Source organism: Hyaena hyaena, unplaced genomic scaffold (genome assembly GCF_003009895.1).
Source record: "Hyaena hyaena isolate Hyena2069 unplaced genomic scaffold, ASM300989v1 scaffold_1977, whole genome shotgun sequence".
In the NCBI taxonomy this organism is placed as follows: Eukaryota; Metazoa; Chordata; class Mammalia; order Carnivora; family Hyaenidae; genus Hyaena; species Hyaena hyaena.
The window spans coordinates 94698-121910 of record NW_024082611.1 but is presented as its reverse complement, the minus strand read 5'-3'; the positions used below and the strand labels follow the sequence as shown (position 1 = coordinate 121910).

The window sequence follows — 27213 nt, the reverse complement described above, 5'->3', positions numbered from 1 at the left end:
GAATCTCTATAAATGTAGTCAATCCCAGCTATAGCTCTATACTACCCTAAAGGGCCAGGGAGTGGATGGACAGAGTAGGCTAAATTTAATGTTGTTTTAACACTGGAGCAAAATTAAAAAGCAATTTGACGTTATACTTTTTTAAAATTTTTTATTTGAATTTGGTTGCCAAATTTTTTTTTTAAGTTGAATATGGTTGCCATTATCTTCATTACTTTATCCACCTGAGACAGGGCTATGGTCCAAAGACTAAGGATCCATTGTCCTTCCATCTCAATTCTTTCTGAGTAGAAAGACTGGGGAATAAAGTCCAAGTTAAAGTCAGTTACTCTTGGAGAGGACCTAAAAGAACATATAGCTCTGGAGGGAAAATGGTGTTCTAACCAAGTCCAAACCTGTTCTGCTCACGATACAACAGGCCTATAAGTGGAGAGGCAAGACACTGGGGTAAGGAAATTCAGAAATCCAGCAGACCGAGAAACTGCTGGACTTTTGTCCTAAAGAACCATTTTAACTCGGCATGAAATTTGAGCTTCTTTTGTAGCCATTCAAGAGCACCTGGCTTTGGAGATCTCTAACAGACCAGGTTTGGCCACACAATGCTGACAAAATCCAAAGGCGGAGAGATAAGTGGCGGTGAAACCAGAAACAAATAATTTCAATGACGCCAACACCAGCGGGACAGCGGACTAATGCCTCAAAGACTATCTCCAAAGTGATGAAGAAACCTCCACATTTATAAAAGGAAAAAGAGGGGCAAAGGTGGGTGGGCACCTGCAGGTAGGCACTGAAAGTCAAATCAGTCACTGTCTTGGAGTCCATCACAGATGGGGTCTTGCTGGCTCAGGGCAGTCCTTACTGGGGGGAGGGGGTAGTTTTGGTTCCCCTCAGGGGATGCTTTGCCATAAGGGTCTTCCGTCTTAACCAAGAGACAAGCTAGAAAGAACCTAGCTAGAAAGTTTGAAGTCAAAACAGAGCAGCTGAAGTCAGCCAAAATCAAGAGTCAGACACTTAACCAACTGAGTCACCTAGGCACCCCTATGCCTCAGTTTTTCTAGCTGTTCAACAGGGAAGCTAAGAAAATGTCTATCTTATAGGGCTGCTAAGTTAACATACACATGTGCTTTACAGGGCTGACAGTCAGTAAGCCCTTAATCTATTATTATTATTATTATTATTATTATTATTATTATTATTAGCTTCTCTTTCAACTCTCCACCAATTTATAAGAGCTAAATAAAAAAGTGGTAAGAGCCAGAATCACCCTGAAAAAGAACAGGAATGAGGTAAGCTCTACTAAATAGTAAAACATATTACAAAGCATGTGTAATTTTAAAATTATAATATTGGCACATGAATATGTACAGAAAAAGAAAACCCAAAAATACTCAAATGCATGTGGAAATTCAGTGTATGATAAAAGGGGTACCTCAAAGCAGTGAGGAAAATGTAAACTACTTAGCTAGTATTAACTATAGAGCCATATGACAAAAGATAAATGGAAGTCATTCCTTATACCATACACTAGAATAAATTCTAAGAATTCATACACTACCATACTATACTATGAAAGTACTAGAAGAAACATGGGTAAATTGCCCCATAACTTGAAAATATTGGGGCGCCTGGGTGGCTTAGTTGGTTAAGCGTCCGACTTTCGCTTGGGTCATGATCTCACGGTTCGTGGGTTCGAGCCCCACGTCGGGCTCTGTGCTGACTGCCAGTTCAGAGCCTGGAGCCTGTTTCAGTCTGTGACTCCCTCTCTCTCTGACCCTCCCCTGCTCACGCTCTCTCTCTCTCTCTCTCTCTCCTAAAAATAAATAAAAAAACATTAAAAATATATATATATTTCCTATCCATTAATCAAAATCCAGAAGCAATAAAACAGGGTGCCTCAGGGGAGCAGTCAGTACAACTCTTGACCTCAGCTCACGTCCTGATCTCGCAGTTCATGGGTTCAAGCCCTGAATCAGGCTCTGCACTGGTGGCGCAGGGCCTGCTTGGGATTCTCTCTCCCTCTCTATCTCTGCCTCTCCCCCACTTGTGCACATGCTCTCTCGCTCTGGCTGTCACAGTAAATAAACTTTAAAAAAAATTTTTAAGAAGATTACAAACTAAAAAATTACAATCTGTAATATAAGCTACAGGTTAACATTGCTAATCAAGAACTTAAGCTAGAGTAAAAAACTAACAACCCTATAGAAAAATGGGCAAAATATGAACAGTTCACAGAACAAGAAATGAAATGGCTCTTAAACATATTAAATGATGCTCATAATTAGAGAAATTTTACTCATAATTAGAGAAATGTCAATTAGAACTACACTGAAATACTGTTTCTTACCTAACAGATTCACAAAGAGTCAGAGTTTGATGTCACACCCAAGTAACGAGTCTGTATGCCCTCCCATACCTATTGTTGGTAGAACAGAAAAAGGTACAACCCCAAAGGAGGAACTGGGCAAAAGTCCATAACCAATCCCACTTCTGTTGCAAATATACACTGGCGAAAATACAAAATTACCCAGGCACAGGAATACCCATTGCAGCACTATTTTTAATAACAAAAAGCTGGACACAGCTTACATGTCATCAATAGGGGTCTGGTGGAAGGAGCTGCCATCCTGCCACACACAGTAGTGCCCACAGCAGCTGCCAGAGAGTGGTTTCCCCAGCTAAATGCTTAGGTGGGAACAACAGAGCACATCACAGGACTATGTGTGCTATACAATCTTTACCTAAGGAAGAGGATGGAATACACACGCAGAATGGTGTGTGTGTGTGTGTGTGTGTGTGTGTGTGTGTGTGTGTGTAAACAAAAACTTATATGAATGGTTACCAATGGAGGAAGGCAGGAATAGAGGGAAGAGCAGACAGAGAGGCTAGGCTTCTCCGAGTGTGTATGTTGTTTTTGTAGTTTGCAGTGTGGAGTCATAAAAGTGTTTTTGCATTATAAATTAGGTTTAAGACATCTCTAAAAATTGAAAGTATTCAGTGAAAAGCTTACTACGTTGATAATTATTTCTAGTAACTTTAAAACACGTATTCTTGCTGTGGAGATATAGCCTTAGGACAAAAAGGAGAGAAATCTTGAATTGTCAACAATAATATTGAAGATAATTTGAAACATAAACCAAGTAATTCTGCTGATGTAATTAGGAACCAAAATTTCAGCATCAATAAAAAAAATTAAAGCCCTCTACTTCTAAATTTGAATTATCAGCATAAATCCAAAACATGTTTTTCCTTAAAAATGTATATCTCACCTTTGTTCACTAAACAGGTTTATAACAATAACCACCCTAGTAGTAATGGTACTCTTAGTGCCCAGATCTCTAAAACACATTTCCCACTAAACACAACCAGGATTCTTCAGAGAAGTGGCTAATTCCAGGGCTGGGGCAGGAAATTTACAGAATGAGCCTTGCAACATCTTCTCTGATTAGAAAGCAAAGAAGTTATAAAAAGCTACTGAGATCACGTCAAAAGGACACAGGAGCCAGCTTGAGGGAGCTGCTCATGGTCAACATTTGGACAGCTGGAGCATCAAATTATTCACTGTAATAGATTAAAACACACAGAATATGTTAAAAATCATGTATATAAAACATACTCACTGGCTACCTTTGGAAAATGCTAGCACACATTTTCTCAAAGCAAAAGCAAAAAATGAAGCATTTACCTTGCTTTTCTTGAACAAATTCTACCTCCTTAGAGTAACCAAAACGTTTAGTAAGGGCAAATTTTTCCTTATGGAATAATGCAGAAGATGCAGCAAAAAGATGCAAAAGAAATGATGTAATTACTTTGTAACTCCTAATAAAATAATGGGTAATAAAATAGATATAAGCAACAATCAATGACTGCGAAAACCACTCTGAGAAAAACGCTGGACAATTATGTAATAAATGGATTAGGCTGTCAACCCTTGATCAAAATAAACATCACAGAAGTGCACCAGACATCATGCACTTTCTGATATGATCTCAAGAAAACACATGTACCACTTATGAAGGATTGTCACGCATAACTAACTTGAATCTAATTAAGCATCAAGATCCAACTACCAGTTTAAAAAGGAAAAAAAGGGAACAAGAAACAAGAAAGGACACCATAAGGATATTATCACCATAATCCAGAATGTAGTAAATCCCATGGGGAAAGTTTACCTAGTTTCAACAGATGGAAGTAAAAGGAAAAAGCACATAGGCGGAAAAATCCCTAAATTAGAAGACTGAAGCACACATTAACCAAATGCAAAGTCTGAATCTTGTTCAGATCCTAATTTAAATAAACAAAATGTAAAAAAAAAAAATGGACACAAGTGAGGTTAACAATGGATATTTGATATTAAGGAATTATTGCTAACACTTTAGGTGTGTTATGACTACAGTTATGTATTCAGAAGTCATCTTTTTCCCCCAATATATATATTTTATCCAATAGGTGTTGGCCACCTTATGTACTGATTTTTAAACAGTCTTGAGACATAGTTTACACACTCACTTAAACTGTACAATTCAGTGACTTTTTACTGTTTTACAACCATCACTACAATCAACTTTAGAACATTTTCATCACTCCCAAAAGAAATGGATATCGATTTAGCAGTCACTCACACCTTCCCTCAAACTTCCCCAGTCCTAGGCAACCATTAATTTACTTTATGGATTTTCCTATTCTGCCAAAAATCATTATGTTTTGCAGATAATCTTAGGTATTTATAAGTAAAATGATATGGAATTTGCTTCAAAACAATCCAGTGGTGGCTGGGAGCAAGTGGGGATAAATTTAAAAAAACAAGAACGAGGTGAGTAAATGCATGGAGGGAAGCATGGGTCTTCGTCACACTATTCACCTTACTCTTGTATGGTTACAGTTTTCCATAATAAAAACAAACAAGGTTGTTTATGGTATCATAAGGAAAAGTCCCAAGATGGGCACAGGCAGTATTAGTTGATTCGGGGACTCTGGTTCTTTCCATCTCAGCCATGAGGCATGAGGTGCTCTGCCATTCTCAGCATGTCGACTTTGCCTTTGGGCTGGCCTCCCCAAGGCGCTGGCATGGCAGTACTGTTCCACACATTATATGCAGACAACGCTGTTCAGAGACTAAATAAAGGGTGACACACTATTGTCTATGTCCATTACTGAGGGGAACTTCCCAAGAAGCCCCCAGCAGACCTGTCATTGGTCCTTGGCCAGAAGGCTTTTGTCTAATTCAGTAACACAGCAAGAGGCGCTAACCCACTCCAAGACTCTCCCTTTGGAGGTTAAGATTCCAGACTTCCGGGAAGAAACTACAAATTGCAGGGTCATGTTAACAAGTATGAAATACTCAAGTAAGAAGGTGATGGCTGTTGGGTAAAGCAAGCAACGAGGTTATCTCCAGAAGAGTCCAAGCAAGGAAGCCTGGTCACAGGAGCACCCCAGACACCAAGGAACAATTCAGGAGCTTCCGAGGTTCAGGCAGAGCCAAAGTGGCTCCCGCCAGCAGGCCGGCCTGGGAAGGTTCCCGAGGCGGGTCAGCACGTGGAGGGTCTCCGCGAGGTGAGACTGCATACACAACAACGGGCAGACCATACGTAACAGAACAGACCCACAACCTCTCCAGCTACAGGCCCCCACATTCTGGACTTGGCCACTAACTGCCAGCTTACCTATTTTTACTTACTTTTGGTCCCTGACCCACTTAGGGGAAAGCCAAATATACGCCCTAAGCCATCCCAGACAGGATGACCCGCTTAGTTACCCCGTCTCCAACTTCCACACTCGCCAAAGTGCATCCAAGGCGCACCCGAGGCCTCTCCTGCTTGTCGCTGAAAAGCTTTCCCTGCCTGCCTTCAAGCCTCCGCCAAAGGCACAAGACGGTGGCGGACTCCCTCGCTTTAGCGGGTTCTAGTCCCTTTCAAGGCGTCTTCATTCGCTTCCACAGCAGGTCGAGGCGCTGGCTGGAAAGACCGACGAGGAAAAAATGCGGCCGAGCGCAGTACAGACAGGAACCCCGCCCTCGAGGTTGATCGCAGACGACCGCCATTCTGGCGTCGCGGCCTCGCCTGCCGGCTGAGGAGAGTCAGAGTGGCGTCCGTTAACCCGGGCCGAGCGGAAAGGCACGCCAAGGAGCACAGCTCAACAGAAACCACGCTCCAAAACACATCAGGAGCCGCCGTAAAAGGGAGACCGACGACTCCGAGTCTCAGGCAGCCGCCGGTGCAGTCGCGGCCAGCAACGGCGGCAGCCGCGCGGCTTTCTGGGATTTGCAGTCCGTTGCGTCCGGCGCACGCACTTCCGCCGTTCACCGGAAGCGCCGCCATTGACCCGCGCGCTCAGGTGAGCTCGAAATCTGGGTCTGGCGTGGAGCCTCCGCGGTCGGCGGGGCGGGGCGGGGCGGGCTGGAGGGCGGGGCCGGGCCAGACTGAAGTGATCTAGGCGGTGCGGGGGGGAGGAAGGAGAGAGCGTGACTGGCAGAGGTCCCTCCTCCCGCCGGGCCGCGCAGGGCCCTGTCAGAAGCGGGTCCCCCCGAACCCCGCTGCAGAAATCGGGAGGAAGCTAGTGCAGCCAGGGGCTTTCCTGCAGCAGAGCGTGGCTGGATGTGATCTTGTCTGAGGTTCTCTTGCTCCGAGACAGGGCCGGGGGCCGGTTTGGTTGAAGACCTGCCGCAAAGGAGGCCAGCTGTTGTTGAGGGTCTCAGGCCGGCCTGTGAGAATCTGGGGCTTGCCCACCCAGGCCTAGCCTCACGTCTTTTTTCTTCCCGCAGTTCCTTACCGCCACCTGCCCTGCAGGAGGTGGTAGCCTATGCCTGCTGGCAGCAGAACCAGGCAAGTGAGGCTTCCTTTACCCCAGAGGCCGTCCCAGCCTCAGAACTTGGACACATTTTCTCCCACTGGTATGTGAACTTGAACTCACTTTGAAAAGCAAGTGTGTGCTTTCCAAGCGAACAAAGAATTAGGGGCAGTCCGAGAAGAGCATCAGCAAACTTTGGGTCCAGGGTGTTGGTTGTGTTTGTTGATACTGCAGGTTAAGGGCTGGGTGAGAGAAGGGGCTGGAGGTATGAAGAACACGGACATGAAGCTATCCTTTGCGTGAGGGCTTAGAGTTGGATTTCAGAGAGCCTCAGAGTAGAAGCGTCTGGCTGTAGAAATAACTCTGTGCAAGAGGGAATGCCAAGGGGATGAGAAGAGCTGAGGACTCTTTGAGTTTACATTTCTAGTGAGGAGCCAAGATGGAGGTCACAGAATTCCCGGTCACTCAGCTGTGTTGAGTTGGGGAGTCTGTTGGAGGTGGGCTGGAAATAGAGGAGGAAGTGGCATTGGCAGGGAGCATGGGGGCGGGGGGTGGCATCTGGGCTGAACTTGAAGCCTGGGGGAGCACTTGAAACCCCACTCTCCAGGGAAGGAAAGAGTAACCTGGGAAAGGAAGAAAAAGAAAACAACCTCTGCCTCAGCCCTCTAGACAGAGGGACCCTGCCCCACCAGGCCCATCCCAGGTCCAGTATGAGGTATAGAAGAGGAATTTTATGCACAATGTATGTGACTAAATGTGTCCTGTGGGTCAGCATGATATTAGCTCTATAAATACAGCTCATTTAATCCTCACAGCAGCACCTTGACACAAGGCTCGCTGTTCCCCAGATGTCTACAGATGAGGAGACTGAGGCCTAGTGAGGCTAAGGAAGTCTGTAGAGAGGCAAATGGTGGAGCTGGGACTTTGAAAGCAGTCCCTCTGGCTGCCGAGTAGTGTTCCCAGACCTCGCCCTTGGACGCCTCCAGACAAGGAAGGAGATGATAGGAGAGTGGAAATGGTTACAGGCAGTAGGAGACTACCCAAGGATGGGCAGGAGTGGCAGAATGAGATAGCATCATCTGAATCGTGGTCAGCTTTCTTGGGTGTGGTGTACATTTGTAGTGTGTGTGTTCAGGAGTGAGGGTAGAGAGAGGATGGACAGAGTGAAGAAGAGGGGACTGAGGTGCTGGCTGCTCAAAGGGCCTTACTTCCATGAGGAAGGAGGAGGAGGTAAGCATGAGGAGAAGCATGGAAGTAAGGGTGGGGGTTCTGGGATGCAGGAGTTTACTGGGCCAGAAGGAAAGTCTCTCTCCTGAGAAGTTGAAGGGAGCCACTTGGGAGGGTGTCGGCTCAGAGGAGTCTGTGTGCCTGGAAGGTGGGAGAGCCTAGGGTCATTGATTGGAGTGAATTAAGAGGTGGACTTGTCTGCACAGATCGGATAATAGTGAGAGGGGCCGGAAGAGGAAACGAGAGCATGGACTTGCTGCCGTAAGGGGGATAAAGATGGGACGGATGTTGCATCCTATAGTCTCACACTACCTAGGACTCAAAAACCATCAGTGGCAGGCAGAGAAGGTGGCCGGTAGCCTGGGGCAGATTGTGCAGCGCTTCCAAGTGAGAGAGGCTGAGGGGTGGGTTCTTGATGGAAGATGCTGAGAGAGAGGGCAGAGGCAGCAGGCTGGGCAGCGGCGTACCAGAGGGAGAGGCGGAGAACCAAGATGGCGGTGTGCTCAGCGCCTTGGGCTGCGGAGCTCCTGGATTCCTACTCATCATGAGGCCTTGTCTAAGTTTTATTCACGCTTTCTGCCTCAGTTTCCTCATCCACAAAATGGGGACATACTGTTAATTTTCTGTGGGCAAACCAAAGAATTCTTTGGTGTGTAAATAAATAACTGTGTATATAATTCAGCTTGGCGTTATATTTAAACTAATTTGAATTTATATACATTTTATTTTATATTCTTTTTTTTAATGTGCATTTATTTTGAGAGAGAGAGTGCAAGCAGGGAGGGGGCAAAGAGAGGAGGAGAGAGAGAATCCCAAGCAGACTCCACTCTGTCAGCTCAGAGAGCTGTATGGGGCTTAAACCCACAAACTGGGAGATCGTGACTAGAGCCGAAATCAAGAGTTGGACACGTAACTGACTGAGCTACCCAGGTTCCCCTGTTTTATAATCTACTTTGTTTTCTTGATCAGTCAAATTCTTTTTTTTTTTTTTTAATGTTTTTATTTATTTCTAGGAGAGAGAGAGAGAGACAGCGTGAGCAGGGGAGGGTCAGAGAGAGAGGGAGTCACAGACTGAAACAGGCTCCAGGCTCTGAGCTGGCAGTCAGCACAGAGCCCGACGCGGGGCTCGAACCCACGAACCGCGAGATCATGACCTAAGCGAAAGTCGGACGCTCAACCGACTAAGCCACCCAGGCGCCCCTTGATCAGTCAAATTCTAAAATGTGGGTTGAAGTTTCCCATGTGGTTTTTCTTCTGTTTCCTTTATGTTACCAAGTTTTTGCTTCATATATTTAAGCTGTGGTATGTGCTGTACAAATGAATAGCCAAGATTATTGTATCTTCCTACAGCCTTTTATCCCTAAAAAATGTCTTTCTCTTAATGACATTGCACTGAAGTTTAGGCCACATTCCTTTTTTTTCTATCATGTTATCAACATCTTTATCCTTAAACTTTTCCGTCTTTTTCATGGTGGGATTTCTGTACTCATAGTTTTGTGTTTTTTTTTTAAGATTATTTATTTATTTTGAGAGAGTGTAGTACATGCACACATCTGTAAGCTGAGAGGGGGAGAGAGAGAGAGAGAGAGAGAGAGAGAGAATTCCAAGCAGTTTCTAGGCTGTCAGCCTAGAACATGGCTCATCCTCTGCTGCTGCAGGAGCCAGACCCAACACCTGGCACCACTTTGCTTTACTTTCTGCTCATTTGTGGAGATTTCAGTGCTGCTTTTTGTCCTTGCTGTTTCCCTTGCATGTTTTCTTTTTGTATCTTACCGTCTTTAGAACAGAGTGGGCACCCCAGTGTGTGAACCTCACCAGAAACCCAGTTTCATTCACATGGCCCCTAATGGCCACGGAATTAGAGATGGAAGATCACATGTCAGTGGCTGAGGTGGAGCTTGTGGAGTCAGTAATTGAAAGACTGATTCAAGGACTCACTGAAAGCACTGAGCATCTTTGAGATAATAGAAAATACATATATTCGTCTCTGCCCCATTCTCGGCACAGATCTCCTAAAACCCTTGTAATTTCCGAAGTGATAAGGACGTCTTTTGCTCAAATGAAGAGCTCTGGGTGGGCTTCTGGATGCAATGTGATCAACAGAAAGACCAAGCCATGCCTAGAAGCTTGGAATTTTCAGTCCTGGACTCTGACTTCTCTAGAGAGGAGAGAGGGGCTGGAAATAAAGTTAATAATTGATCCTGCTAGCATGGGGAAGCCTCCATTAGAAATCCCAATAGTATGGGGTTTGGAGAGCTTGCAGGTTGGGGAACACATCTACCACATTCCTGGAGGGTGACACACCCCAACTCCTATACTCAGCACGCTCCCAGACCTCACCCCATGTATCTCTTTATCTGGCTGTTCCTCTGTGTCCTTTATCATATACTTTAATAAACTGGCAAATGTATATGTTTCCTTGAGTTCTCTGAGCCACTCCAGCAAATAATGGGATCTAAGGGGGAGGAGGTCATAGGAATCTTCGATTCGTAGCTAAGCCAGAGAGAAGTTGTGGGTAACTTGGGAATCTGCTACTTATGGAGAGATTGGGGCAGTCTTGTGGAACTGAGCCCTTAATCTGTGGGATCTGAGTTAAATTGGTGGACACCCTGCTCATGTCACAGAGAAGTGTTTGGTGTGGGAAAATCCCACACATTTGGTGACCAGAAGGGTCAGAACTGTTACGAGTGTGGGAGTAAAGGAGAAACTTGGGAGAACAAACTGGGCTTTTCCCAATTCAGTGTCTGAACTGCCATTTCACATGTTATTTTATTTTATTTTATTTTATTTTAATGTTTATTTATTTTTGAAAGACAGAGTGCAAGTGGGGAAGGGGCAGAGAGAGAGAGAGAGGGAGACACAGAATCTGAAGTGGGCTTCAGGCTCTGAGATGTCAGCACAGAGCCCAGCGTGGGGCTTTGAACTCATCAACTGCGAGATCATGATCTGAGCTGAATTGGATGCTTAACCGACTGAGCCACCTAGACACCCCATCTTGTGTGTACTTTTAATACAGAAAGGAACTTCCAGAGCTTGCGGAGGAATTTGAACTTTAACCTGAAGACAGTGGGAAACTGCCATATAGTGACAGAAGCTGCATTCTACTGTGGTCCCTGTGGCTTCCTGGAAGAAAGGGGGAAAGACAGGAAATAAGACCCAGTCAGATCTTCTTCAGTAACTCAAGCAAAGAACAATAGTTAGGCCAGACATTGGGGATGAAGGGTGTGGAGAGGTACATGATATTTGAAATGTGGGACCCTGGATCTTTGTGACCAACTGAATGTGACAGGTGAGTGTGAAGGAGGAGTCAAGAAGGACTTCAGGGACACCTGAGTGACTCAGTCAGTTGGGTGTCTGACTCTTGATTTTGGCTCAAGTCACGATCCCAGGGTCATTTGATTGAGCCCCGTGTCGGGCTCTGCACTGAGTGTGTAGCCTGCTTGAGATTCTCCCTCCCTCTCTCCTACTCTCTCCCTCCACCCCAGCTTGCTTGCTCTCTCCAAAAAAAAAAAAAAAAAAGAAGAAGGCGAAGGAGAAGAAGAAGGACTTGAAGTGTCATTCTCAGTACACACGTGAAGATCAGAGAGTTCAACATTTCCAGGTTGGGAAGTGCCTGTGTGAGCGGTCTGCGGTGCCTCAGGTAGAGACAATATGCAGGTTTGTAGCCCAGGATCCTCTGCTTCTATCATCACCTCTCCTCTGTCCCTGACCCTCCTTCCTCCCTCTTTGTCAGCAATAAATAAGAAAGCAGAAAATCCAGGATATTCTCCCTGTTTCCAGAGTCCCGTTTGCCATACCAGGTAACATATTCACAGGTTCTAGGGATGAGCACATGGATGTCTTTTGGGGGCATTAGTCAGCCAACCACGGACATGGCCCAAAAATTTTGCAAAACCCCCAATCAGTGTGCAAAAGGAGGGATCAGCTGAGACAGCTGCCCTGTGCTGCGGGCAGGGGAGGAAGGGGTGGTGTGGACACAGGTTTAGTGGCATCCTGGTAGGTGATAGCTTTTTGTGTGGGTCCTCTTCCTGGTGAGTAAGAGGTGAGAGTGCTCAGAGTTTGTCGTCACTTCTGTCTTCAGTAGCTTCTGAGTTTTATTCAGGAAGAGGAGTTGCGGAAAATAAAGAGGACTGAGTGAGCCAGTCCTGCAGCTCTGCCAATCTGTGAGAAGGGTCTGGAGCTGAAGAGTCCTGGTGTCCCTGTGACACAGCCTTGCCCCCAAGTTCCTGTTTCCTAGTAGAGCAGTTTCTCAACCTTGGCACTGTTGACACTGGAAGCCGAGTCATTCTTGGGTAGGGGAAGTGTTTAGTACTGCCTCTCACTTCTGCCTACCCTCCACACTCACCCTCTGAAAGTTGTGACAACCATGTGTCTTCAGACATTGCCAGATGTCTCTTGAGGGCACCCCTGCCCCCAGTTGAGAACCACTGCTGTGCAGAAAGGGCCAACTTGCTCACGCTTCCTGGAGATGTGGTTCTTTTCGTGGCCTGGTCCTTCAGTTGAGCCTGATGCAGACTGAGTAGGGGTGTCCCCAAGTATACAGAGACAGTTTATCAGGTAGGATATCCCCAAGGGCTCAGCAGCTAGTTGGTCAGGGAACAGGCCTTTCTTTGAAATGTGTGGGTCATGGGTAGCCCAGACCTACTGAGTCAACCTGTTACGCATGCTCACTATGTTAGGTGTGTGCTGTGGACGGTGTGGCCATTCCATTGTACAGGACGGATGGAACTTTTACCTTTTTGGGGTGGGGGTTGTTACAGGAGTCAGGTTAATGCATACTCATACCAGCTCTAAAGTTGAAAGTCGAACTTTTTGTCACAGACTTATGCTTTGATTTAAATGGTTTTTAATAGGGGCGCCTGGGTGGCTTAGTCGGTTGAGCGTCCGACTTTCGCTTAGGTCATGATCTCGCGGTTCGTGGGTTCGAGCCCCGCGTCGGGCTCTGTGCTGACTGCCAGCTCAGAGTCTGGAGCCTATTTCAGAATCTGTATCTCCCTCTCTCTCTGACCCTCCCCTGCTCACGCGGTCTCTCTCGCTCTCCTAGAAATAAATAAAAATATTTAAAAAAAAAAAAAATAAATGGTTTTTAATAGAATGTAAATGGTTTTCCTCTAAAACTTATTATTTGACAGCTATTCGAATCATCCTGTCATTCCATTTCTTGCATGTTTATTGCTGCCTTATCTGTGCTGGCACGAGCGCCAAGGTCAGACACAGCCCTGCGTTTTAAAGCCATCATCTTCTGCTTAAGTATTGAATATGTTGCTCAGCACTCTCTCCTTTTTACAGCGATTCTCAGAGAATTTGGGTTCTCGTTTTGCCTGAAGAATATTAGGTCTGTGTGAGAGAGATTGGGACCCACCGTGAAGGTGATGACCAGCAGAGAGCATCTGCAGAATTAAGCTTGGAAAAGGAGTTCTCAAGCCTTAGCCACGTTGGAGGCAGTAGAGTTCTCAAAAGAGATTGTCTTGGAAGCGAGAGAACAGTGGGAAGCTGCTGCTGGTTCCAGCAGCCACAAGTGCCGAGGCCCTGGTCCATCTGCAGCCACCGTGGTCCTGCTGGCTGTGGCCAGGAGCTGCCCCCAGCATACTCTCCGGGGAGCTCAGGGCCTACGGGAAGCCCCAGCACCTGGGGAAGCTCGAAGAGGAGATGACACTGGGAGAGGAGCCTGTCCAGACATTTGAAGGCAAAGGTGAGAATTGCCACAAGCGTGAGGCATGGGGAGAGCACGATTTCCAAGACATGCAAGTGCTTCTTGATTCTTCAGGGAAATGGGTTTTACAGAGAAAGCGGAACAAGAAAAATGCCAGCATTCAGTCCTGGGAGAACAGCAAGTGTCTGCCTCCTGGAAGCAGTGAATGAGAGTCGCAAGTCTCCCTGGGCCGCCAGCCCAGATGGTAGCTGTTCTGAGTTCCAAGGGGGTGAGGGTTCAAGGTTGTGACCTGGATGGCGCCATGCAAATAAAAGATGCCGTCTGGCGGAATGAGCAGTGGCTCTATGTGAACAGACGCACAAATGCAGCGTAGATTTCTGGAATGTTGGCTCAGCCCAAATGACCAGTGACAAGAGCTGGTGTGTGGGCGCACACAGGCGTGGGTGTGCTTCTGGTACAAGCGGGTGAGCAGGAGTCAAATATGAGGAAGATTTGGGGGCCAGATTGGACGGGGCCTTCACCCAGCTGTCTCAGTGGGACAGTCACATGCCTGCAGCCAAGCTGTTAGACAAGTAGAGGCTGGGAAACAATGGCAAACCAATAAAGCGGCAGGTGATGGGCACGCCCCACACCGGGGGCAGCATCCTGCACCTCCAGAGTGGCTTGGGGGAGGGTGCACCTGGGTGACACCCCTCACAGAGCCCTTAGCTGTCCTCCTGGGGATTTTCATCTTTGTCCCCATTCCCCTCACCCCCATTTTTGGAAATCAGCTGATGTTTTATGTGATATTTTACAGTTGTGAATCTTTTTTTTTCTCGAAGCTAGCTCATGTTTCACTGGTATTCAAAACTTGTGCGGTTTTCTTGGGAAATTAGCTGATGTTTCATTAAGATGTCTTAAATTTGTACAATTGTCTTAACACTCTGCTTCTGTCTCCTCCGATTTAGTCTCTTAAAATGACAAGAGGAACTGGATAGTCCTTTATTTGGGTGTCAAAGGATGACTCTTTATCTGTGGGTTCACATTTCAGATACACCAGCATGTGCCTGGGCCTTTAGCTTGGGCCTAGGGTAGCCCACCTCCATCCCTAGGCTCAGACCTCCACTCCACATCTGGAAAGCTGACTTGGCTGCCACAGCTGACCTCAGAGCCTTGGACTTTTAGGCAATTGGTCAGAGCCCTGTCTCCTAGCCCCTCAACCCCCAGGGGAATGTTCCTCAAATGGCACTGGTAGCCCTCTCCTTTGTCAAGGTCGCTGGTGGTTTCTGTCACGTGGGCTTACTGAGGTGGGGCTGAATTGCTAATTGTTCCCTCCTTCGCCAGCCCTGCCGCCTGAGGATCCCTGCCCTCTCCATGACAGCTTCTTCGGGTATGAGGAGGAAACAGAAGCACATTCTCAGCCAGTCCCATCCCAGGTGAGTTAGGGACCTTTTCTCTCATTGCCAGTCTCCTCAGCTGTAGCCCCCACGTCCTCAGGCCAGCACATCAGAGCACTGGAATGTTGCCCTGTGCCTTCATGTGAAAGTCAAGGGCTCTCTGCAGATAAAACACCTTCTCTCTATGGATGAGCGGGGAACTCCTAGGGTCAGACCCAGCATGAGTCCCCCACACCTGGTCCCTTGGGACAGCTGGTGCCCTGTGGTTCAGACTGTTTGCGATGGGTGCCCAGCAAGTTCTCAAGGATGGGCAGAACTAGGCCTCCATGCCCCATTTAGCCACACTGGGCCCTCAACCCTCACTGAGACTACTCAGGAGCGCAGCCGAGAGTGTCCCCTTAAAGTGTCATGGTTGACCTTAGATGGCTCACAGTGTGGCGCACAGCGGGTTGAAGAGCGGATCCCTGACCTCGTTCAGGGTGCCATCACCACACACATTATCTGTGTGCTTACTGGGTGCCTGGGTGCTCCCCCTCATGTCCTGTGAGACTCCCTGATGTGGGAGGCTGTCTTCATGAGGGCTGGCAGCTCAGGCCAGAGGAGTTCAGGGACGTGTCCAGGCGTCCCTCAAGTAAGTCGTGAAGCTGAGATGCTATCTCAGGCCTGGCCCCAGGGCCAGGACACGTGGCTCTTTGCATGCTGGTGGACTTCCTTGAGAGCAGGCTTGCCCCAGCGCTCTCCGTAAAGGACCAGGTAGGAACTATTTTAGGCTCTGTGGGCCACATACAGCCTTTGTCCCATCATTTTTGCACATGGTGAAAAATGGATTTAAAAATGTAAAAATCCCTTCTTAGCTATATTAGTCTGTTTGTGCTGCCATGACAAAATACCACAGGCTGGGTGGCTTAAGCAGCAGACTTTTGTTTTCTCATAGTTCTGGAGACTGGAAATCCGAGATCAAAGTGCAGGAGTGTTGCTTTCTGATGAGGACTGTCTCCTGGCTTGCCAGTGGCACCACCTCTGTGTCCTCACATGGAACGGAGAGAGGCCTCTGGTGTCTCCTCTTCCTCTCATAAGGACACCAGTCTCATCGCATTAGAGCCCTGCCCTCATGACCTCCATTAGCCTTTAATTACTTCTGTAAAGGCCCTGTCACTTTGGGGGCCCTCAATATGTGAAATTGGGAGGAAACAATTCAGTTCGTGGCATTAGCCTTATGAACACATACCACGGCCCTGATTTGTCCTGCAGGCCACAGTTTGCTGACCCCTGGTTTAGAACATCCTCTTTGGCCTCAAATCTGTGACTTTGTAGAGAAGTGAGGGGTGGGATCTCTGAGTGGGGTTCCTGTTGTTTCCCAGTACAGGAAATCAGAAGCACTAGTGTGACCAGGGGTAGAGGAGACACCCAGAGAGAAGTGAAAACACCATGGGCCTGGGTCTGGGTCTGGTCCCAAAGGTGGGAACCCCATGAGTGCTCATGGGTGTCGGGCCACATCCTCGTGCTCCCTATACTGCGCCATCCCCTCCCCGCCCCCGCGTCCACAATGTATGGTAATACAGGTGATGTTGCAGCCACCTGTGAGCTTCCAGGATGTGGCTGTGACCTTCACGCGAGACGAGTGGAGACAGCTGGATCCTGCCCAGAGGACACTGTACCACAACGTAACTCTGGAGATCTGCAGCCACCTGGCCTTCCTGGGTAAGATAGTCTCCGTCCATTGCAGCAGTTTCTGCTTCAGGGACTCAAAGCTCTGGCTCTTCTTAAGGGTATGCCTGGGCTGGGCCAGAACATTCTAGAAATAGGTTCCTTTGAGATGCAGATCCCAGATACTGTCACTTTTCTGCCTCTAAGGAGCCAAGAGTTTTGCTGGGATTATTTTGGGGATGGGCAGGGCCTTCCTAGTCCATCCACATCTGACCCTAGCAACGGATAGCCGGGCCAAAGGATATAGTTCTCTTCCTCCCCAAGCAGAGCACAAAGCCTTGTTTTTCCCTCACTGACCAGGGCTTCTGCTTTCGAAACCAAATGTGATCTGCTGGCTGGAGCAAGGACAAGACCCATGGAGGGAAGAGCATGGACCTCCCCAAGGTGAGAGCAAACCAGAGGCCTGGTGAGTTAATGTGGCCAGAGAGCTCTCCCCAGGATCCTGGGTCCGAGGAGGGGAGGAGGAGCAGGGAGCTTCCTCAGGCGTCCAACAAGCTGCATTCTCAGCCACATCAGCCCATCCCTCCATCCCCAGTCCATGAAAACCACATGTCACTGTTGTCCTGGCATTTCTTATGTACGGGTTCTTTTCTGTTCCCATCTTCCCTTTGGTCTTCACCCCTTAGCTGCTTCATCTACTCCCAGGTCCTTATGCCCCCTTTTCCTTGAGTCCTTCGTCCTGACCTCCACCTAGGGCAGCAACTCCTCAGACTTCTCCTTCAGACCTGGTCTTTACCCTGTGATGGGTGTCCATCCCTCCTCTGTGTTGGACATTCCTATAACTTCTAGATGATCCAGAGGTATGTTGAGAACTTGTGCGTCCTGGGAAGTGGCAATGACATATTCCTTCCAGAAGGATTTCTACTAAGTCAGTTCCTTGACCTACTCCATTTCCTGATATGTCCCAGTATATCAGCCTGATTCGCTCTTTTTTTTTAATAGCTATGTCGGATACAATTCACATACCATACAACGCACTCATTTAAAGTACGCAAAGGATTTTAGTATATTCAAAGCATGTGCATCCATCACTATGATCAATTTAGAACATGTTCATCATCCCGACTAATTGAACTGCTTCTGGTTTTTGTTGTTCTGTTTTAATTAGTATATTTTACTTATTAGAACAATTTTATATTTACAGAAAGTTGAGCAGAAAGTACAGAGTTCCAGTATTTCACCCTCTACTCCCCCAACACACATACAGTTTTCTCTGTTATTAATATTTTATATTCTGTGGTACATTTGTTACAATGGGTGAAGCTGTATGGGGCGCCTGGGTGGTTCATTCGGCTAAGTGTCCAACTGTTTATTTCAGCTCAAGTCATGGTCTCAATGGTTGTGGGACTCTGCACTGGGCATGGAACCTGCTTAGGCTCTCCCTCTCTTTGCTGCTCCCCCACTCATGGGTGTGCAAGCTGCATGCACATGTGTGCTCTCTCTAAAAAAGTATACTGGATGAAGCTGTATTAACACATTATTACCAGTAGAGATCAACAGTTTACATTAGGTTCACTCTTGGGTTGTACACTCTGGGCAGATGTATGATGCCATGTATCTATCATTCTAGTATGCAAAGCAGCTCCACTGCCCTAAACATCCTCTTTGCTCCACCTATTCTCCCTCCCTCCGTCCTAACTCCTGGAAACCACTGGTTCTTTTACTCTCTCTAGTTTTACCTTTTTCAAAACTTTTTAATGTTTTTATATATTTCTGAGAGAGACAGACAGCATGAGCAGGGGAGGGTCAGAGAGAGAGGGAGATACAGAATCTGAAGCAGGCTCCAGACTCTGAGCTAGCTGAGAGTCTAGCTCTGAGCTAGCCCCAACGCGGGGCTTGAACCCACGAACCGTGAGATCATGACCTGAGCCGAAGTCGGCCACTTAACTGACTGAGCCCTCCAGACGCCCCAGTTTTACCTTTTTCTATATGTCTTCTAGTTGGAATCCTTCAGTACATGACTCACAGCAGTAAGCATCATGTTCCTTCACACTACCTTCGACCTTCACACTGCCTTCTGCATTCCCCTAGCCAGGGGTGTTGCATTTATTTGTTCTTGCTGCTTCTTACCCTGTAACTCCTACTGGCAACCTCTGTTATTGTTATTTTTCTCTCTGAAGTGTCACCTACTTTTATTTGTTCTTGATCATTCGCATGATGCCAGTTTGTGTGCAGCATCTTTCTTCTCATCTGTCATAGATGTCACATTCCAGCTGACTTGTGCAGCCTGTTTTCCTCATTTTGCAATCTTAATGGAGACACTGCTGAAAAATGTGTAACCTCCTTTGCCCAGTTTCCAATGACCAGGCACAATTTAGACACATATCAGCCACCCAAAGACTTCTTTCTTCCTCATTCCCAGATACCCTTTCAATCCCATTCGTTGGGCCATTGTTTCATTTGAAAAAGTTCTCATCATCAGGGATTCCAAGGCGACATCAAAAGGGAACACAGCAGAGTCTTGTAGAGCAGTGTTGCCCATGGAGGGTGACCTTAGGTAAAGACTTTGTCCAAGAGGGAAATGTCCTCCTGGAAGTCAAAGGAGGGCCACAGAGTATAGTTCACTCTATAGTTGCCAAATGGAGGATCCTTGTCTCCATGGCAGACGTGGAGAGTGAAGCCTGGGGACGAGAGCAGAGGCCTTGATAATATTAGATGTGGGGAGCTATATGCCTAAAATGCGAAGCGTGACAAGTAAAGGGAGAATATTGGAGAACTCAGGCAAGGGTCCTGGGCTGGGAACCTGTAGCACCTGTTAGAAGCCCAGTATTTCAACAGAGGGAGGAGACCCTATTAGGACAATCAGGAGTGACGAGATCGATGGTACCGTGAACTAACAGTGCACTCTGTGCCAGGCACCGTGTGGGACTCACATATCGGTTCATTTGTGCAGCAAAGTAAACCCTGTAAGCTAAGGATTTTTATTCCTGGCTTACCTCCAAGGAGAATGAGCTTCAGAAGTTGCTGGTTAGTGAAGCCCAGTTGCAGCCCAGCCTGCCCAACCACACTGTTTCAAGGATGACAGTGCTTTTCTGGGTGTCTGTGGCATTGATTTGGAGTGGTGAAAGAGTCTTTTTTCTGTGGGTAGCCTGAAGAAATAGTAGAAATGGTGTGTTGGGAATATTAAGTCAGTGTTGATGTTTGGGATCCTGTTTCAAGATCCAGAACCAGAAAATAAATAGACTTAAGATTCTGGTCAGCAAGAATCTAGATCAAGGCGCCAGGTAGGCTCCTGTATTAAATTCCTGTGGCTGCTGTAATATTACCAGTTAGGTGGGTTCAAACAACACAAATTCATTCTTCTACAGTTTTGGAGGCCAGAAACCTGAAATCAATACCATGGCAGCAGAGTCATGCTCCCTGGGAGGGTCCAGAAGGAAATCTGTTCCTTGTCTCTTCCTGCTTCTGGTGGCTGCAGCATTCCTTGGTTTGTGCCCACATCACTTCAGTCTTTAAGGTCGGCATCTCCAAATCTCTTTGCTCCATGTTCATAATCACCTTCTCTGTGTGTGTCAAATCTCTCTCTACCTCCCTTTTACAAGGACATTCCCAGTGACATTTAGGGCCGACACAGATACTCTCCCTATCTCAAGTTCCTTAACTTAAACATCTGCAAGGACCCCTTATCCAAATCAGGTACCATAGTCATGGTTCCAGCAATTAGAATGTAGGTATTTTTTGTGGTTCTTGGGGGCTATATACCTTTAGACCCAATTCTTTCTGTGGATTTCTCCTTTATTCTTTACCCTCCCCTGCTGATTCTTATTTCTCTGCTCCTTCTTTGGGGACCAGTCCTCCTGGGTTGCCTCTTCATTATCTTTGCTCGTTTTTTATACTGCACGAAATTACAATCCATGGGTTAGGAACAAACCCAGAGATACCTCCCATATTTGGTCTCCTTCATCCCACCGTGTCCCTCTAACACATCTTCAGTAATTCAGTATTTTGGATTTCTTTCAGACTGGAAGAATATGCTTGAAAAGGAAGAGTCAGCTTCCAAAGAGGATATTGCTGTGGAATTCCACAACATAGAAATGAAATGCTGCATACAGGAGGAGGGCCCCTGCTTGGTGTCATTAGGAGAAAGGCAGGATTGGAGGGACCAGCTAAGGGAGCACCAGGAGGACTCTTTGAGTCAAATGATATTCACCCCAGAAAGACTGTTTGCTCAAGGGAAACACTGTGAGCATGACCGTGGGGGAAGTTACCAGAATTTAAGCCTTCTACCTCCAACTTTACCCACAAGAGCACATTTCCATACACTTGACTCACAGGTTAAAAAGTTGAAACAGAATTCAGTTTTCATTAATCATGAGAAAGGCTGGGCTGATCTGAAGCCCCATGAAAATCACAAAAGTCCCAGAGCCTTCTGTCAGAGCATTTCCTTGAATAAACTTACAAATGTTGAAACAAGAAATAAAAAGCCTAATGAATATACTGTCAGTAGTGGCTCTTTCAACTATGATACCTCCCTTCGATACCATAATAGAATTTTTTCAGCAGAGAACAGCGATGACTGTACAGACTATAGAAACATCATTAATCATAGCATGTCTCTGAATGAACACAAGCCAGTGTGTTTTAGAGAACTCCAGTATGAGTGTGACAAATGCCTTGTACAAACTGAAATAAATGATCCTGGAGAAGCACCATTTAGATGTGAGGAGGAATGTCATGCCTTCCATGAGGCCTCATCTTTTACCGACTGTGACGTCATTCAAACTGGAAAGAAGCCACATACATGTAATCAGTGTGGAAAATCTTTCAGCTGTTGCTCTAAGCTTGTTGTACACCAGAGAACACACACTGGAGAAAAGCCCTATGAATGTTCTCAGTGTGGGAAGTCTTTCAGCCAGAGCTATGACCTTGTTGTACACCAGAGAACCCACACTGGAGAGAAGCCCTATGAATGTAACCAGTGTGGGAAGTCCTTCACCCAGAGTTCCAAACTTATTAGGCATCAGCGAACTCACACCGGAGAAAAACCATACAAATGTCACGAATGTGGAAAATCTTTCAGGTGGAACTCTAACCTTATTGTACATCAAAGAATTCATACTGGAGAGAAACCTTATGAGTGTGGTCATTGTGGAAAGTCCTTCAGCCAAAGCTCTGACTTCGTTGCACATAAAAGGACTCACACTGGAGAGAAACCCTATGAATGTAACCAGTGTGGAAAGTCCTTCATTAGAAGCACTCAGCTTATTAGGCATCTGCGAATTCACACTGGAGAAAAGCCATATAAATGCAATCAGTGTGATAAAGCTTTCACTGGGAGCTCTCACCTTATTGAGCATCAGAGAACTCATACTGGAGAGAAACCTTTTGAATGTAATCAGTGTGGGAAAGCCTTCGCTGGGAGCTCCCACCTTCTTTCACATCAGAGAATTCATTCTGGAGAGAAACCATACGAATGTAATGACTGTGGGAAATCTTTTCGGCAGCGATCACAACTTGTTGTGCACCAGCGAACCCATACTGGAGAGAAACCTTATGAGTGTAGTCATTGTGGAAAAGCTTTCAGCCAGAGATCTCCCCTTATTGTGCATCAAAGAACACACATTGGAGACAAGCCTTATCAGTGTAACATGTGTTTTAAAGCCTTCAGTCAGAAGTCACGCCTTATTGAACATCAGAGAACACATACTGGAGAAAAGCCCTATGAATGCATCGAATGTGGGAAAGCCTTTAACGATCGGTCAACTCTCACAAAACATGAGAGGACACACACTGGTGAGAAACCTTATGAATGTAATCATTGTGAAAAGGCTTTTGGTCAGCGATGTCAGCTTACTAGGCATCAGAGAATTCATACTGGAGAAAAACCCAATGAATGTAATGAATGTGGGAAAGTTTTCAGTTATAATACATCCCTTATTCAACATGAAAAAATTCATGGGAGAGAAACTCTTGAGTAATCGAGATGGAAAATCTCACTGCCAAACCTTCTTTATTAGACGTCAGGTGACCAAGGTGTGATTCTCAGAGTGTGCTCTAATGGCCACATGTGTCAGATTTGCTTGCAGTGTTCACTGAAACTGCACATCACCAAGCTCACCTTCATCTACTAAATCAGAACCTCTGGATGTAAAACTCAGGGGCCTACAATTCCCAAGAGCAGCGCAAGTAATTTGTATGTACATAAAATGTGTTTACTTCTGCATTTAGATGAGAAACTATGAATATGATCACTGATTTAAAATTTTCAGTTAGAACTCTCAGTAGGAGTTAGGAAATTCAAAATGTACCTGTAACCCACCAAACAATCTTTTTAGTGAAAACAACCATCCAAACTTAATCAGACATTGTCCCTGTAAAACATTCCTAGAATATTGTACTGGAAGATATTCTCGATGAAAAGCCCCAAACACTCAGTCTAAAAAGAAATCGCATGGCAAAGCTGATACTGAGTGATGAAATACGTAACCAGCAACAATCAATGTAAACCAGCAGTTAACGTGAACTGGAGGAGGCCTGAGGATGGGAAGTCTTCTGAAATGGTTTTTATTGGAATTAAAAGTAGACTCTGAGGGTGCGTGGCTGGCTCAGTTGGTTGAGCATCTGGATCTTCATTTTTTTTTTTTTAATTTTTTTTTTAATGTTTTATTTATTTCTAGGAGAGAGAGAGACAGTGTGAGCAGGGGAGGGTCAGAGAGAGAGGGAGTCACAGACTGAAACAGGCTCCAGGCTCTGAGCTGGCAGTCAGCACAGAGCCCGACGCGGGGCTCGAACCCACGAACCGCGAGATCATGACCTAAGTGAAAGTCGGACGCTTAACCGACTAAGCCACCAGGCGCCCCTGGATCTTCATTTTGGCTCTGGTCATGATCCCAAGATTGTGGGATTGACCCCCACATTAGGCTTAGCGCTAAGTGTGAGTCTGCTTAAGATTCTCTCTCTAGGGGCACCTGGGTGGCCCAGTTCGTTGAGCATCTGACTTCGGCTTAGGTCATGATCTCACGGTTCATGGGTTCGAGCCCCACATCAGGCTCTGTGGTGACCGCTCAGGGCCTGGAGCCTGTCTTTGGATTCTATATCTCCCCCTCTCTCTGACCCTCCCCTGCTCACAGTGTCTGTCTCTCTCAAAAATAAATAAAACATTAAAAAAAAATTAAAGAGTCTCTCTCTAGGGGCATCTGGGTGGCTCAGTCAGTTAAGCATCCGACTTCAGCTCAGGTCATGATCTCACAGTTTGTGGGTTTGAGCTCTGCATCGGGCTCTATGCTGACAGCTCAGAGCCTGGAGTCTCTGATTCAGTGTTTCCTCCTCTCTCTCTGCCCCTCTCCCGCTTAAGCTTTGTCTCTCAAAAATAAATAAATGTTAAAAAAATTATTTTAAAAAGTTCTGTCTCTCCCTCTACCCCTCTCCCCTACTCAAGCTCTCTCTCTCTTAAAAAAAAAAAAAAGACTCTGTTGTGCTCTAATTTATTTTTTTTTCCTAATATTTTTATTTATTTCTAGGAGAGAGAGAGAGAGAGACAGCGTGAGCAGGGGAGGGTCAGAGAGAGAGGAAGTCACAGACTGAAACAGGCTCCAGGTTCTGAGCTGGCCGTCAGCACAGAGCCTGACGCGGGGCTCGAACCCACGAACCGCGAGATCATGACCTAAGCGAAAGTCGGACGCTTAACCGACTAAGCCACCCAGGTGCCCCTGTTGTGCTCTAATTTAATTTTATTGCCCAGTTAGGTTGACTGTAATCAGAGCTGGATGTATAGCAATATGAAAAATATTTATCACTGACTGGCTGGCTCATTTGGTGGAGCATGCGACTCTTGATCTCAGGGTCATGAGTTCAAGCCCCACATTAGGCATGGAGCCTACTTAAAAAAATAAAAAATAAAATAAATAAAATATATATATATATTTATCAGATAAAGTGAAAACAGGACCCAAATTAGTATTTACACAAAACATTACAACCACATTAAAAAAAAAACATGTACACAGGTAGTTGGTTAAGAAGGTCAGCTCCGGGGCACCTGGGTGGCTTTGCTGAGTGTCTGACTCTGGCTCAGGTCATGATCTCATGGTTCATGAGTTCAAGTCCCGCATTAGGCTGTCTGCTGTGTGCTTCAGATCCTCTGTCTCCCTCTCTCTCTGCCCCTCCCCTGCTTGCTCTCTCTCTCAAAAACAAACATTAAAAACAAAAAGGTCAGTTCAGTAACATGTTCAAAAAAGGCTAAACTGTAAATAATAGTGAAGAAAGTGGGAGAGGCCATACCTGCAAATTTGAGCAAGGTGAAAGCAGATGTGAGAGCATCGGCTGGAGATGCAGAGTGGGAAAGGCTGATGCCAGGATCTTGTGAAGAGAAGCCTGCAGTAGAGGCCACAGTCCCCTGGCAGAGCTGTACACTGAGAGGTGTGGGAGAAAAGCAGGATTAATGGAAAGTCTGTCCATGAAACTGAATTTTCTCTCCCTCATCACTTTTTTCTCTTGTCTTACAGTAAGTATCTGGCTGTGGGTAAGCAAAAAATAGAGGAGGGAGAAAGGTATGTGCTAAAAATAGTCTGAGGGACTAGAGAGTTTGGTGGATTGTGTTCCATAACAAAGGCTGCCTTGTTTAGGCATTATAAGGACCTTCATCCTAATAACTGCTTCTTGCATTTTTCACCCTATAGCAAAGCATGCTATTAAACCAATCTTACCCACCTATGGAATTTCCTATTTTCTTTGATAGTCTTTTCACTATGGATGGGAGTCAAGGTGTGAAAAATGAAGAAAGCTTTCAACATGAAAAATATCTAAAATAAAACAGAAACCAGCCCCAAAGAGAACAGGCATTCAGGGAACCAAATATTTAAAAGTATTCACTTGCAAAGAATAATTGCAAGTGAAAAATAAATGTAAGATGCTCTTTTTAAACAGGAATTATGAGAACAAGAATAGACTATGAAATTAAAAGTAAGGTTGTTGGGCAAGAAAGAAAAGAGGAAGGGAGAGAAGGAAAGTAAAGGTAAAGGAAGGGAAGGGAAGGGGAAAGAAAGGAAAACTTCCCCAAAGCTGAAAGATCTTCGGACCCTGCCATCTATACTCTGTGATGAGTAAGATCGATGCATTTGACCCGGATACTAATATTTCTCCTTAGAAGAGGCAGAAGACTTGTGAAATTTAAATAAAAGAAAGAGATATATAATCAGATTGTTTTGATTTGGTCCTCCACTGGATATTATTTGCATAGATATGATATAAACAGGAGGTACTGGGGTTTTTTTGGTTTGCTTTTGTGTTTTGCTTTTTTATTTTTTTTTATTATTTTTTTTTAATGTTTTATTTATTTCTAGGAGAGAGAGAGAGAGAGACAGCGTGAGCAGGGGAGGGTCAGAGAGAGAGGGAGTCACAGACTGAAACAGGCTCCAGGCTCTGAGCTGGCAGTCAGCACAGAGCCTGACGCGGGGCTCGAACCCACGAACCGCGAGATCATGACCTAAGCGAAAGTCGGACGCTTAACCGACTAAGCCACTCAGGCGCCCCGTGTTTTGCTTTTTTAAAGGAGGAAACCCAGAGCTGTGATGTGAGGATTTCATAAGAGCAGGAGTAGAGCACCACTGGTCCCACCACTAATAGTGATGGTACAGTCTGTAGCTGTTGTAATGTAGAAGGGGAAAGAGACGTAGTGGGGAGACATAGTATCCCTGTATCCTCATCTTAGGAAGTGGACTTTTAAATATGATAGGTTATTTATGAGACCAAAATTAGAGCTCCAAATGGCAATATGACAGAAATTAGAGCCAAATCTACACTGTTTACCAGAGTAGGAAGTCAGTTAAGTCTATAGGCCATACAATCCATTATCCTGTTCATACATTATTGTGCTTAGAATGCTGTGCTCTAAATGGAAGAATAGGAGTTCTATTCATCTCAATTGATTATAAGCTGTAAAAATTTGGTTTCTAAAAAAAATAAAAAAGTCTATAGGCCATAAAAGATCAGAATTATAGAGATGGCCTTGTAAAAACTCCCTTGGACCAAAAGGTGAGGGGCTTGCAAATGAGGACACCAACCATTGTTTGATCTCAAACTCTATTCGGGTAAAAGGTCAGCAGTTGAGCAACCTACCTCCTCTTGGCTGCAGCAAGTCCCTGAGATGTAAATCCTTAGTGAACACTGTGATTAGAAGGGTCAAACATGTTCTTCAAGCAACTGTTGAGCAACCCCCACCTCTANGGGGGGGGGGGGGGGGGGGGCGCTCTTCCTAGGACTCTTCCTAGGACTCTTGGGAGGGGCTGTCCAGCCAGACTAAAATAAACCTTAATAACCAACTCCTTTTGTGTTTTGTGGGCTTTGTCCTCGGTGATTCTCCTTTGGAAAATGTGGTCTAACAGCCTCAGGAAGAACTAGGATAGAAATGGTTAAAGAAAAAAAAGGAGGGGCGCCTGGGTGGCTTAGTCGGTTAAGCGTCCGACTTTCCCTTAGGTCATGATCTCGCGGTTTGTGGGTTCGAGCCCCGCGTCGGGCTCTGTGCTGACT

General features: G+C 45.9%; 1 protein-coding gene across 7 annotated transcripts; it reads left to right on the top strand.

Annotated features, from left to right (window-relative positions):
* The first annotated feature begins 6758 nt into the window (after positions 1-6758).
* On the top strand, positions 6759-23316 carry LOC120227061 (zinc finger protein 544-like). 7 transcript variants are annotated; one of them, XM_039225209.1, is made up of 6 exons: positions 6864-6886; positions 13338-13702; positions 14987-15078; positions 16602-16740; positions 17047-17130; positions 20707-23316. In XM_039225209.1, the coding sequence occupies exons 2-6, from the start codon at positions 13660-13662 to the stop codon at positions 22662-22664; spliced, it is 2316 nt and encodes a 771-aa protein (XP_039081140.1). In that variant the 5' UTR covers positions 6864-6886; positions 13338-13659; the 3' UTR covers positions 22665-23316. The 7 variants fall into 7 exon arrangements, with proteins under 7 accessions (XP_039081136.1, XP_039081134.1, XP_039081140.1 ...); XM_039225207.1 differs by lacking the exon at positions 6864-6886 and adding an exon at positions 11512-11650 and having other exon boundaries at positions 13300-13702; XM_039225208.1 differs by lacking the exon at positions 6864-6886 and adding an exon at positions 11512-11667.
* Positions 23317-27213: the final 3897 nt, after the last annotated feature.